At 50.8% G+C, this 12,038-nt stretch overlaps 6 protein-coding genes across 6 annotated transcripts; 2 read left to right on the forward strand and 4 right to left on the reverse strand.

The window, feature by feature from the left end:
- Positions 1-64: 64 nt before the first annotated feature.
- On the forward strand, positions 65-2,420 carry NECHADRAFT_82402 (uncharacterized protein; the record flags this gene model as incomplete). The annotated part of the gene is made up of 2 exons (XM_003040431.1): positions 65-606; positions 656-2,420. 2 exons carry the CDS (start codon positions 65-67, stop codon positions 2,418-2,420), a joined length of 2,307 nt encoding a protein of 768 aa, XP_003040477.1.
- A 583-nt stretch (positions 2,421-3,003) lies between these two features.
- On the reverse strand, positions 3,004-4,128 carry NECHADRAFT_25773 (uncharacterized protein; the record flags this gene model as incomplete). Its single annotated transcript, XM_003040452.1, has 1 exon — positions 3,004-4,128. A coding segment is annotated over one exon (1,125 nt), but the record flags the coding sequence as incomplete, so codon positions are not given.
- Positions 4,129-4,764: 636 nt separating this feature from the next.
- Positions 4,765-6,406, reverse strand: NECHADRAFT_82404 (uncharacterized protein; the record flags this gene model as incomplete). Its single annotated transcript, XM_003040453.1, has 4 exons — positions 4,765-5,334; positions 5,423-5,743; positions 5,801-6,103; positions 6,155-6,406. The coding sequence occupies 4 exons, from the start codon at positions 6,404-6,406 to the stop codon at positions 4,765-4,767; spliced, it is 1,446 nt and encodes a 481-aa protein (XP_003040499.1).
- Positions 6,407-7,256: 850 nt separating this feature from the next.
- On the reverse strand, positions 7,257-8,404 carry NECHADRAFT_94865 (uncharacterized protein; the record flags this gene model as incomplete). Its single annotated transcript, XM_003040454.1, has 3 exons — positions 7,257-7,558; positions 7,612-8,061; positions 8,113-8,404. 3 exons carry the CDS (start codon positions 8,402-8,404, stop codon positions 7,257-7,259), a joined length of 1,044 nt encoding a protein of 347 aa, XP_003040500.1.
- Positions 8,405-8,765: 361 nt separating this feature from the next.
- On the forward strand, positions 8,766-10,481 carry NECHADRAFT_82406 (uncharacterized protein; the record flags this gene model as incomplete). The annotated part of the gene is made up of 6 exons (XM_003040432.1): positions 8,766-8,801; positions 8,852-9,058; positions 9,116-9,627; positions 9,682-9,837; positions 9,887-10,383; positions 10,459-10,481. The coding sequence occupies 6 exons, from the start codon at positions 8,766-8,768 to the stop codon at positions 10,479-10,481; spliced, it is 1,431 nt and encodes a 476-aa protein (XP_003040478.1).
- A 328-nt stretch (positions 10,482-10,809) lies between these two features.
- NECHADRAFT_44739 (uncharacterized protein) lies at positions 10,810-11,877 on the reverse strand (the record flags this gene model as incomplete). Its single annotated transcript, XM_003040455.1, has 4 exons — positions 10,810-10,916; positions 10,974-11,343; positions 11,391-11,527; positions 11,601-11,877. The coding sequence occupies 4 exons, from the start codon at positions 11,875-11,877 to the stop codon at positions 10,810-10,812; spliced, it is 891 nt and encodes a 296-aa protein (XP_003040501.1).
- Positions 11,878-12,038: the final 161 nt, after the last annotated feature.

A 12,038-nucleotide genomic window follows, 5' to 3' on the forward strand; every position in this document is an offset into this window, starting at 1 on the left:
CTTCGTTGCACTCCCTTCACTGTCTCAACTAGGGTCGCTTTAAGTCAATCTGACTTCGACCAAGATGGATACACGCTCAAATAAACGACAAAGAAATAACAGCACAAACGGTCATGCCCAGGGAACGACACCTTCGACGGCGCCCCGGGACTCAGACGAGAGCCCTAGCCAAATCCCATTAGCGAACAGGCCAGCGCCTGTGCCCGCCCATGAATCCCCAGCAAACTCAAATGAGGCCCCAGCCCTGGAGATGCGCTCTTGCGAGAATTGTAGACGTGGAAAACTCAAATGCTCAAGGTCATATCCATGTGCCAAGTGCCTTGATAAAGGTCTTGACTGCGTGTATGAGCAAGATAAACGCAGAGGCCCGAAGCCCGGCTACATTGAGGAGATATACCGGAGAATTGATGTCTTGGAGCAGATGGTCATCGGCCAGTCTTTGCTTATGCGGCCTCAACACCAATCTTCTGAATCAAGGCCCGATTTTCGCTCCGTTGTCGATGGCACAAGGCAGATGCTGAGAGAAGTTGGTCTGCATACTTCCAGAGATGGAACGGCTGATGATGCTACTCTATCTCAAGGTCCCCGACTTTCACGTGTTCAACAGTGTGTTTACCGACACGCCTTACAGACGACAGTGAGCTGATCGGCTTAGGGACACGACAAACAACGATTCACCTGCTATAGACATGCCGGACGCCACCATTGGCGAAATGTGTCACGTTTATCGGACCCAGATTCAACCCTGGATACCTGTGCTTCAGCCTCAGTTCTTCTTCCACGCTCAGGGGTATGTTGGTCAACAATCGACATATCCGTGTGGCCTGCAGATGGAAGCACTCATGGCGGCTACTGGGCCTTTCCTGGGAGGAGGACGAGACTTTGATCGACAAGAGTATTTGCGCCGCACCCAATCTGGCGTCTGTGAGAAGCTCCTCACAACCGCTGATATGAACACTCTTCACGCTTGCACCATTATTCAGTTCCTCCTCCTCGGCGACGGACGCATGACAACTTACTGGGGTCTCGTTACAATGCTGCCTCAAGTGGCACTGCGGGCTGGATTGCATCTCGAGGATCACCACCTCTCACCGGAACAACGAGAGTACAGGCGTCTGATGAGTCTTGTTGTCGATAACAGCTCATGGAGGTCACGGGAGTCTACCCGCCGCCTCTTCTGGGTGCTATTCCTGTTGGAGCAGTTCGCCGCCTTGCTGTCAGGCACCAAATCAAGCTTCGACCCCAACATGGTTCGAAGACTACTTCCTTGCGATGGCCAACTATGGCTGGAGAATCGACAAGTTCAAACTCGCGAGTTCATACAAGCCAATGTCGCCGCACAGGTCCAAATCACCCCTGATCCAAGCATTGGCGGCTTGGCCTATCTCATCGAGGCGACCGAGATCCTCACTATGGTCAACTCTTTCGCTAGAACCACGACCAGAGCAAAAACACCATTCCAGGATCCTCGAGGGTTCTTGAGAGAGTTTCTTAATCTCGACTTGGTTCTGGCCAACTGGAAATCGAGACTTCCTGCTCGATATCAGCACGCATCACCCGACAAGAATGGGTACATAGACCATAACATGACGCTCGCCCACTTGACACACAACACAAGTGGCATATTATTATATCAGGCCCCGCGAGCATTCTGCAGACCTCAGCCACCAGTCGGTAGCAGCAGTCAGGACAGCAGCGGTCAATCTACACTCATGGCCCACGTGGCACTGGTCAAGCAGGCCGCCAAAGAGATCGGCAAGATATGTACTCGCTTTCTCCTCCACCGGAGGTACCTCGTGTCAGGGCAGTTCTCTTTTTGCCAGTTCATCGCAGCTCGTGCCTTGCTTGCTTACTCAAGCTGGCTGATGGAGCCTGTGGATGACGATTTTGAGACGATCCTCACCTCTCTAGCCGAGTCGTCCAAGCGATGGAATTCATCTCAGCAGAATGATAACAAAGAATTGCATCAAGAGCCTGCTCAGGCTACGGATTTTGCAGCCCAGTTGCTTTCTCGACTCAAAATCGACGCCCAGAAACCAGAAGCTATTGATCTTACGGCAAGCTGGACGACGTTATCCGCTGAGATGGAAGGGATTGGCCAGTCACAAAAGGATGCATCTACAGAACGTGGCTCTGTGGCGGAATGGAGAGGCCAGCAGGGCCAAGAGACCGACGCCAGGCTGCCCTCCACAGCAGATGATGGCCTTCTCCCAATGTCATTGTCGACATCTACGCTGGATCTAATGACACCTCTGGATGTCGATGGCAGTTTGTCTATGTTGGCCTCGAGCCAGATCGAGACACTGGACGACCGCATATTTAGTTGGAGGGACTATAGTGAATTGCCTGTCACGGTCACAAGTGATGATCAAGGGCAATTTTACGCGAATCAGCAATCTCAGCATTTTCAAGGGCTGTAGGAGAAGCAAACAGTTCTCAATCCTTGCTTCTAGCAAATTCTACCAGCGCCGAATGTCGGTTCTGCCTCGATTTCTGCTGTGGTTGATGGCCTCAAGTGGCTGTCTCTACGGTTCTCCCCCCGGTTGTCTAGGGGATGGGAACGGCTCGCTACTACGTCACTCGGAAGTCCTCGGGCCACAACATCAGACCATGGACAATCCAAGACCAGGGATGCTCATGCATGAGGAAAGGAGTCGGCGCCGCTAGTGGAATAAACCGCGCCAAGGTCGACTCGTCCGGCGGATATGGAGGAACGCTCGGGGGCTTCTCCGGTTGCCCCCTGTCAGTTGGAGTCAGAATACCTAAGACAAGCCAATCAATCGGCTTGATGTGGGGACATGAATACGGCATGTCGACCCAAGGAACCAAGTTGAAGTCGGTCAAGCGTTCCCCTGGACTGCAATTTGGAACAGATTCCTTACTGTCATTGCCTACATAGCGTCTATTCTGTCAAGTAACTTCACTCTGGTCTCCACCCTGAGCTTACCAAGACATGACTCAGGATCTACCATCTTCGTGAGATGAGTTCCTCTCTTTCCCCTGTAGCTGCAGCAGACGGTTTCCTGCCTCGAGGAAATAATAGTCGGCATAGACAACGCCGTGCTCCGCCAGGCGATGTAGAGCGTGAACGTGGTCATTCGCAGTGCTCCTCTCCAGAAGGCAATCGCCCTTGCTTGTTGCTCGAGTTGTGACTGTATCGAGGATCCGCAAAACGCTCTCCAAACAATTGCACCGCTTCGGAGCCAGTTGCTGGAGTAGAAGAAGGCCGGAAGAGGCACACGCAGCAGCAGACACGTCCCATACGCCGGGCCGGGGCGCGTCAAAGTCCCAGTACACAATAGTGTCGATACCATTGCTCTCATCAACACGCGAGAGAAAATACTTGGCAATTTCAATCGCGGCATCCAAGAATCGCTCATCCCGTGTCCATTGGTAAACTGTTGCAAAGCCATACAGCGCCCAGGATTGGCCGCGAGCCCATGTGCTTTCGTTGGCGTAGCCTTGGTTGGTGAGACGATGTCGAACGACTCCCTGGCGGTGTGGATCGTAGCTGACCAGGTGATATGACGAATAGTCTGGCCTAATGTGGTTGGCAAGTGTCGTAGTCGCATGAGTAGTCGCAATGTCGGCAAGGGACTTGTCACCGGTATGGTGGGCCGCGTAGTAGAGTAGATCGAGGTTCATCATGCTGTCGATGACCACGACAAAGTCTACATCTTCATCATGAAGGTTATAAGTCTTTGTGCGAGCCCCAGCCCAGGATCTGATGGTGCCAGTGGTGGGACTGAACCGCGAAGCAAGTGATCGTGCCGCATTGACAACGACATCGAGGGATGCACGATTGCCCGTCAAGTCATAGTCTCGAGCAAAAGATGGCATGATCATGAACCCCAAATCATGGTTGTCTGTCTTGAATTGTTCCTTGGCCATTTCGATCTGCCATGTCTGTGCAGCGCGAAGAAGGTCTTTGCTGGGAGCTACCGAGAGTGGTGTCATCAGACTCCGCTCGTACAGTGACCAGACAATGCCAGGAAAGAAGCCGGACGTCCAGAAAGTCGAATCATTCCAGATATAGTAACCGAGGCTGGGGAACGTGAAGTGAGGGAAAAGATCAGGCGCATCATGACGAGTCAAGACTTTGCTGGCTAACTTCCACGCTCGCTCGACGTAAAGGTTCGATAGAACGGTCTCAACAACGTCCTGCGGAGTCTTACGGCCCGTACTATCAACATTATCTGTGTTGACAAGTGATGCAATGCTCGCAGTTGTGGCTGAGGGTGTCATTTCGAGGGGTTGGGTTCCGAGTAAATGAGTTAGGGGTGATAAAGAAGATTATTGTTCGTTTGCATGGGTTAGATATAGCAGCAGGTCGAGGAGATGGGCTTCAATACAATTGAACGATATTACGAACTGCTATCTCCTTTGACGACTTGCGCCTGCCACATTCAGCTGATGCTGTCATACTATCGATCCTCCTGTGTATTCCATTCCTCGGAGTTGTCGGACATGATCCCCGACTTGGTCTGTCGGAGGAGCCTCCGGACATTCCTCCGATCCAGGGGCGGGGTCGCTTTCTCGCTCATTTCACCAAGTTTCATTAGGTTTGAGTGTTTGTATATAGTACGATCCTGAAAGTTGCTGGTCCGAAATCAACAACTAACTTGGATTATACATGAAACACTAGAACGTCTTGGTTGACGCGTGCGATTCTCTACAAGACTTAGTCTTCCGACAGCCAACCACTTGTACGGGAGGTGCTCCTCAACCCATCAGTGAATAAATAAATCTCTAATCCCACTGAGCCTATGGATTAATTATCACAGTCTGCGTCTCAACAAACTCTGCAAGTCCCCATTCTGCCCCGAACCGCCCAAACCCACTGCACTTGGTCCCTCCGTGTGGGAGCGTAGCCTCGTCATGAACGGTCAGGGAGTTGATGTGAACAGCGCCAACTTGGAGCTTTCGCGCCATCTCCAACGCTTTGTAATGATCCTTCGTCCAGATAGCGGCCGACAGTCCGTAATCGCTGTTGTTGGCAACCTTGATCGCCTCGCTCTCGTCAGGAACGACTACTACACCAAGACAAGGCCCGAAGGATTCAATCCTAAAGAAGTCCATGGACGAATCGATGTCTTCAAGAATAGTGGTGGGGACCGTCTTCACGTTCGGGGTTTGAGTGGAGGACCTGGACTTGGCCCCCTTTGCCTCCGCATCTGCCACCAACGCGCGCGTCCTAGCTGCGCCCTTTGGTCCTACCAACTGGAATGTTTCTCCAGGTCTATCGGCTAGAAGCTGCCTAAGCTTGGCTTTGAAGTCCTCTGCAACATCTTGGACAACCACTGCGAGGTCTGTTGACATGCAGATCTGGCCTCCCTACATGACTGTAAGCATCTTGCCATCACATTGACGTGCGATGATTCTGAAATGGCGTGAAGTGAATGCTGAAAGGTGTGAGGCTTACGTTCAAAGTGGCACTTAGAAGCACTGCCTCTGCTGCTCGGGACACATCACCATCGTCCAGAACAATTGAGCAGTTCTTTCCTCCCAGCTCTAGCAAGACCGGTTTGAGGACCTTACTAGCCTCTTGAGCAATGATTCGTCCTACCTCGGTTGAGCCTGTGAAGTTGATCTTCCTCACTGCGGTATGTCTTATGAGTGTCGTGACCACCTCAGATGCATCTTCGGGTCTGTGAAGAATGAAGTTGACGACACCATGGGGAAAGCCGGCAGCCGCAAATAGCTCGGCGATGAAATGATGCGTCCGTGGACTAAGTTCGGAGCCCTGCAAAAATTATTCAGTCTTGATTCCCGTATTCGAAAATTACTTTCAGCATCATACCTTCAAAATGGCAGTATTGCCGGCCGCGACTGGAGCAACAACCGCGCGAAACCCGAGAATCAAGGGAGCGTTCCAAGGAGCGATTCCGAGGACGACGCCCAACGGACGGGGGAAAACGAAGCCATATGAGCCTTCGGCTTCAGTGTGAGGAATTGTGCCATTCATACTCCTAGAGGTAAGAAGGTAGGCACTCTCTTGGATCAACTTGATACTGCTGCTGACGTTTTCTGTAGCCCAGTCGTCACCACAGTGGATCTCTGCCTTGATGATGTTCTTGGCTTCATCTTGACGCTCTTTCAAAATCTTCAACACACTTAAGCTGTTGTTCATAGCATCCATATGGTGGTTACTTACCTCTGCTAGGCGGAGGAGCAATGCTCGTCGGGTTGTTGGAGGCGTTGTGGACCATTGAATGAAGGCTTCGCTGCTACTAGTCAGAGCCTCTGCGCAGTCGGCCAGGTTGGCTCCTTGGAAATGCCCGCTTGGAATGAGTGAATGCTTTTCGGTGTTTGATTCGTTAAATACTGAAACTCCATTGATCAACAGTGGGATTCGGGCAGGTTTGAACCCATTTTGGGAAACGATGTTATGAGTCGGTTGCGTCATTGCAGATCGAGACAAAAGAGGTGTAATTAGGTGATACTAATGGTATGGACGATGGAGGTTGAGGCAGGCTGGATCACAAGATACCACCGGCATCTAATAAGAGTTTTAACATACGAATGGGAAGCCATAGTAAAGACCATCCGAGTCTCAACCCGGCCATCGGGGCAATATCGGGCGACCGCCCGAGTACCCGAGGACAACACAAACCTTACCTAGGTAACAAGTTCAAACTAGTTGGCAGAATCTGCGGGGAAGCGTTTCAAGTTTAATTATGTTGACCCTACTAGAATACGGTGCCTTGGCCTAGAGTGAGCTGAGTTCAAACCGCGGTAGCTGGCAAACAGGACAGCCCCAAGCCTTGTTCCGACACCAGAGTAAAATCACTGATGTGGTATACTTGCAAAACGTTTTTGGGGCTCATGCAATATTATACATTCTAATTGTCTTTGAAATTACCCATATGCTACTGAATGGGGGTGAGATCTAGCATTAATGAGGTGGATTATACGAGTTGATCATGATCCAGAGCTAGCGTCCATCAATACTTGAAGCAGATGAACGCCGAGGATGTAAAAATCGCATACTTTGTTTCCAAAACTCACTTTGACAGTATGTGCTATGCATTACAAAATCGCCATGTCGCTGAGATATGGGAGAAGGTACGCGTCGTGGTTAAGAAACTCCTCACTATCCGTACTAGGCACATGCATTCATAACATAAGAATAACATATCAATCAGGCTACTTGAAGTCTAAGACATTTGAGAAGCAAGTGAGAAAAAATGAGAGATGATTGAACCAGATATGGTCTGAGATGAGACGACAGGACCTCGCAAAATCCCAACCACACCCTAGTCAGACACGTAAGTCTCGACATCCACACCATCGACACGATAGAAGCCAAGAGCTCTAAGCATGGGCTTGTCATCAAATCTGTACAGGTACACCTTTTGCTCATCCGCGTGGTGCTGGTACGCATGCCAAGTGGGAATGCAGAATGTGTCCCCCTGCTTCCAGTTGAGGATTGTGTCACCAATCCTGGTTGAGCCAGAGCCTTCAATGACGTGATACACAGCTGAAGACGTCTCACGAATCTCTGGAGAGGAGGCGCCTGGCTCAAGTCTCTCGGCTGACGCACCAATGATCTTGCCAACTACACAAGGAGAGGTTAGCAGACCATCACTGAGTTTACCATTCTTGACTCACTTTCAGCTCCATTGGGCTTGAGGTACGCCTCAGATGTCCACTTCTCAGGACTAGCATCCAGCCTCGCTTGCATCTTGTCCCATGAATAAACAATTTCGGAATCATCGACATCCTCGGCCGGATAGCGTGCAGCGGAGTAATGCTCCACAAAGTGGAGAGGGAAATGAATGAAGTTGGGAAGATCGAGTCCATCCAGCCAGATGACAGGCTTATCATCTCCACCCTCCTCATCCGCTCCCTTCTTACCATGGTCGTGCCAGTTCCATGTCGGGGTGACGATCACGTCACGAGGACGCATCGGGATTCGCTTGCCATGAACTGCTGTGAAGCCACCAGTGCCCTCAATGATGAACCTGCAAGCAAAGGCAGTGTGTCTATGCGCAGGTGCCGTCTCTTTGGGCTGGACAAGCTGAAGGCCAGCGTAAAGGGTGTCCGTGGTGTATGGTGCAGCTATGCCTCAGGGGTTAGAATAGAGTTCAAGGCATGAACAAAGCCACTCACCTCGAGCAGGGTTGGCAAGCATCAGGACGCGCCTTTCAGCTTGCTTCTCGGTAATCAGTTGGCCAGCTCTGAGAAGATAGGGCTTGATCTTCTCGTAGGCCCAGAGATGTGGGACAGTCTGGGGGTTGGGTGCTGGTGGGTTTAGACGTTGCATCTGGGCCCACAAAGGTGCCGTGTTGGTAGCTTGAAGGGCAGCCACCAGTTCTTCAGAGGTTTGAAGTGCCTTTGCTGGGGTGACATTGTCAAGCTGAGGGCCATTTCCATTGGCTGGAAGAATGTTGGCGGAAGGCATCTTGTTGATTGTTGATTGACTTGACGGTTTTGCGATTATGTGTTGAAGCTGAACTGTTGCGGCTTATTTAATCGAACTAAGTAATCAACCAGGCCGTTTCAAGCATAATAAATCCTCGATTCTTTTACCATGTGTCGTCATATTGCGGGATCTTCGGTTCATGAACCGGAAACGAGTCCCCGTCTTTGCCGGGAGTTGTCAGATCGAGCGGGGAACTATCGGAAGAGCTCCCCGCCACCAGTCTCCGTCTACCAGCTATAGAAACGGAAAAGCGCACGACAACAACTGAAGCGTAGCAAACACTGCGTTTGATGAGTAAGCTTGTTACATCTTCATCCTCACCACCGAACTATCCATCACCATGACAGCAACAAACGGAAAGACGGTTTCAAAGCAGGTAGGATGTCTCCCTATTCGTCCTAGTGATGTTACTCATCTCAGAACCAGATTCCGGAATATCCGTCTCGGTCTACCGCACTTCTCGAGAGGCTACAAGGTCTTGGTCAGTATCAGAACGGGTCCAATCATGGCAACCAAGTCGCCTTGCGTATCCTTGTCGTCGGAGCTGGACTTGGAGGTCTAGCTACCGCCGTTGCTTTGGCCCGTCGGGGACATGAAGTAACCGTGTTGGAACAAGCAGCTGTGCTAGGGGAGGTAAGTATCCCATCCACAGGTTAAAAGAGAAAAACACCAATAGCTAACAAACTCCAGGTCGGTGCTGGGATCCAAATCCCCCCAAACTCTGCCAGGCTACTACTGAGCTGGGGCATTGCTCCATATTTCAAAGATCGTGCAATCAAGCCAGAGAGCATGACTTTCCGCAGGTGGGAGAACGGAAATCCTCTTGGCTATACCAAGCTTGCATCCAACTTTGAGGAGTCTTACGGGGCTCCCTACTTTGTTATCCACCGGGCTGATTTTCACTCCTCCCTTTGTCGCCTTGCGGCCGACTATGGGGTCAAGATTGTTACCGATAGCAAAGTGGTGGATTACAACGAATCTAAACCCTCTGTGTCGACGCTTGATGGTCGCGAGTACAGTGCCGATCTCATCGTTGCGGCTGATGGAGTCAAGTCTCGCGCCAGGTCAGTTATCCTTGGTGGGCCAGACTTGCCCCCTCAAAGAACAGGTTTTGCTGCATATCGTGCCACTGTCGATACCGAGGAGATGAAAGCGGATCCCGACACATCATGGCTCTTGGAGAGACCAGGCATCAACATCTGGTAAGTACTTAGCCCGTCGTTCTGAGTGCATCTGGTTGATCAAGTCCCTTTTAGGATCGGTGAGGATCGACATGTCATGACTTACTGTATCGCTGGAGGAAACTCGTTCAACATGGTCTTGTCCCACGTTGATCATTCATCACCCAGCACATGGGACGCCGAGAATGCAATCGAAGACATGAGAAAGTCGTTCGAGAACTGGGATCCGAAGTAAGCCACCTCACACCTCAAGCGAGTCTTTCTAACTCCCTAGCAATAGATTGTCGAAAGTCATCGGAATGATCAAGCATACGATCAAATGGCCTTTGATGAGTGGCTGTCGGTTGCCAACTTGGATCTCACGGAGTCAAAAAGTCGTGATCCTCGGCGACGCCGCACACGCCATGGTGCCATATATGTCCCAGGGGGCGGCGATGGCAGTGGAAGACGGCGCAGCACTAGCTGAAGCACTCTCCAACATCAACTCCAAGCAGCAGGTGCCTGAAGCTCTTCACTTGTTTGAAAAAGAAAGGATGGACCGCAGTTACGCCATGCAGGCTGCCAGTTTGGTGAACGGCAAGCTGTGGCACTTTCCAGATGGTCCGCAGCAGCAGGCAAGGGATCTTGGCATGAGGGCCGAAGTTGAGGGAAGGCCTTTTGTTGAGAGCACTAACCAGTGGAGCGATCCAACGACACAGATCTGGGCTTATGGCTATGATGCAGAGAAGGCCGTGAGGGAGCAGTGGCGGAGAGCTAAGAAGCAACAGCCTGTAGAGAGTGTGTTATAGCTATTGACAATTATTTTCGTTCCGATTCACCCGATTTTATAAGATTCGCTAGGTCTGAATATAGCTGAGAATTTCGAAGTCATTTGAAGACTGAGTGGTGTTTCCCTTCCCCTTGCTATCAACTTGTCAGCATTTTGCCGGCGATAAAGATTGGCACTATGGCAGAACGACCCCAGGCACATAGCAGTCAGTATGAATATTAGAAATAGCCACAGACTCTAAGGTCTCTCCAATACCTTAAGGCATGCCTAGAGAATTGAAGCCCGCAACCTATGAGAATTTCAAGATTCTAGACATAACAATATCCACGTAGTATGTTGTTGAGGACAGGAGGATGGCAGTCAAACAGCTCTTCTATTCATGGCCATTCTATAAAGTGCCTCTAGCCGATCCGTGTTTCCATGACCTGCTAGCTCTAGGCGAACTCAACGCCGTTCTTCAGAGTGCCAATCTCACTAATCTTCACCTCCATTTTAGTGCCTGGGACAAGATACTTGGGAGGATCTTGTCCGGCCCCGACTCCTTTATTACCCATTTTATTAGCATGTGCTCTCATGTTCTACGTGGGAAAGAACTTACCGCCAGGAGTTCCGGTCATGATAACACTTCCCTTCTGGAGTGTAGTCCCAGAAGAAAGATGTGCAATTAATGCCGGGATGGAAAACACAAGGTCATCAACTCCCGTTGACTGCCGCACTTCTCCATCCACAATTGTCTTCAGGTGAAGCGTCTTCGGCTCTGGAATCAAGGCAGATGATACGAGCACGGGACCCAGGGGGGCAAAGGTGTCAAAGCCCTTGGAGAAGCACCATTGCGGCACGCCACCGGCACGGTTTGGGTCTCGCTGCCATTTACGTGATGAAATGTCGTTTCCTGCAGTGTATGCGGCGACATAGTCCAGCGCTTCGCTTTCTTTGACGTCCTTGGCATCTTTTCCGATGACAATGACCTTGGAATATGAGTGTCAACATCTTTCATGGCCGCAGTGTCACTTACTAGCTCTCCTTCATAATCAGCTTGGTCATCCTGTGCAATCTTTGGGATCACGACATTTACTCCATGATCCGTCACTGTCGTCGAGGGCTTGAAAAAGATTGATGGAAAGGGCGGCACTTTGCGCCCAGCCTCACGGACTATTGGCGAGTTAGAGACTTGAAACACTTCTCTAAAGTTGGATGTTTCAGCTTCCGGCAAGTGTAGACGTACTGTGGGTAGCATAATTCAGCCCAACACAGCGAAGGATGGGTACCTCGGTCGGGGCAAGCGGTCCAAGAAGTGTCTTGACAGTAACGACTTCATCCGTGACTCGAGTTTTACCTCTCTCATCGTAGATATCATCTCCTTCAATGACCCTAGCCTTGAGATGTGTGTCTTCTGTTGTGGTTCCAAGGTCAAAGTCGGGCCCAGGGAGAATCGGTTCTCCACGGAGGATGCGTCCGTCCGTCGAGACAAAACGTATTAATCGCTGCCAAGTAACCTTCATGTTGAAAAATGTCTACAATTGAGATATCATCGACTATGAAGATCATGATTCGAATGCACTGTTCTTTGATATAGTGCCTTGATGGTGGAGTTGGATCCTCGGGAAAGCCGGAACAAGGCCCGACGGTTCCCCGGGGATGACGACGCCCCCATATTGCCAGG

This window comes from Fusarium vanettenii (assembly GCF_000151355.1).
Source record: "Fusarium vanettenii 77-13-4 chromosome 7 genomic scaffold NECHAsca_65_chr7_8_0, whole genome shotgun sequence".
In the NCBI taxonomy this organism is placed as follows: Eukaryota; Fungi; Ascomycota; class Sordariomycetes; order Hypocreales; family Nectriaceae; genus Fusarium; species Fusarium vanettenii.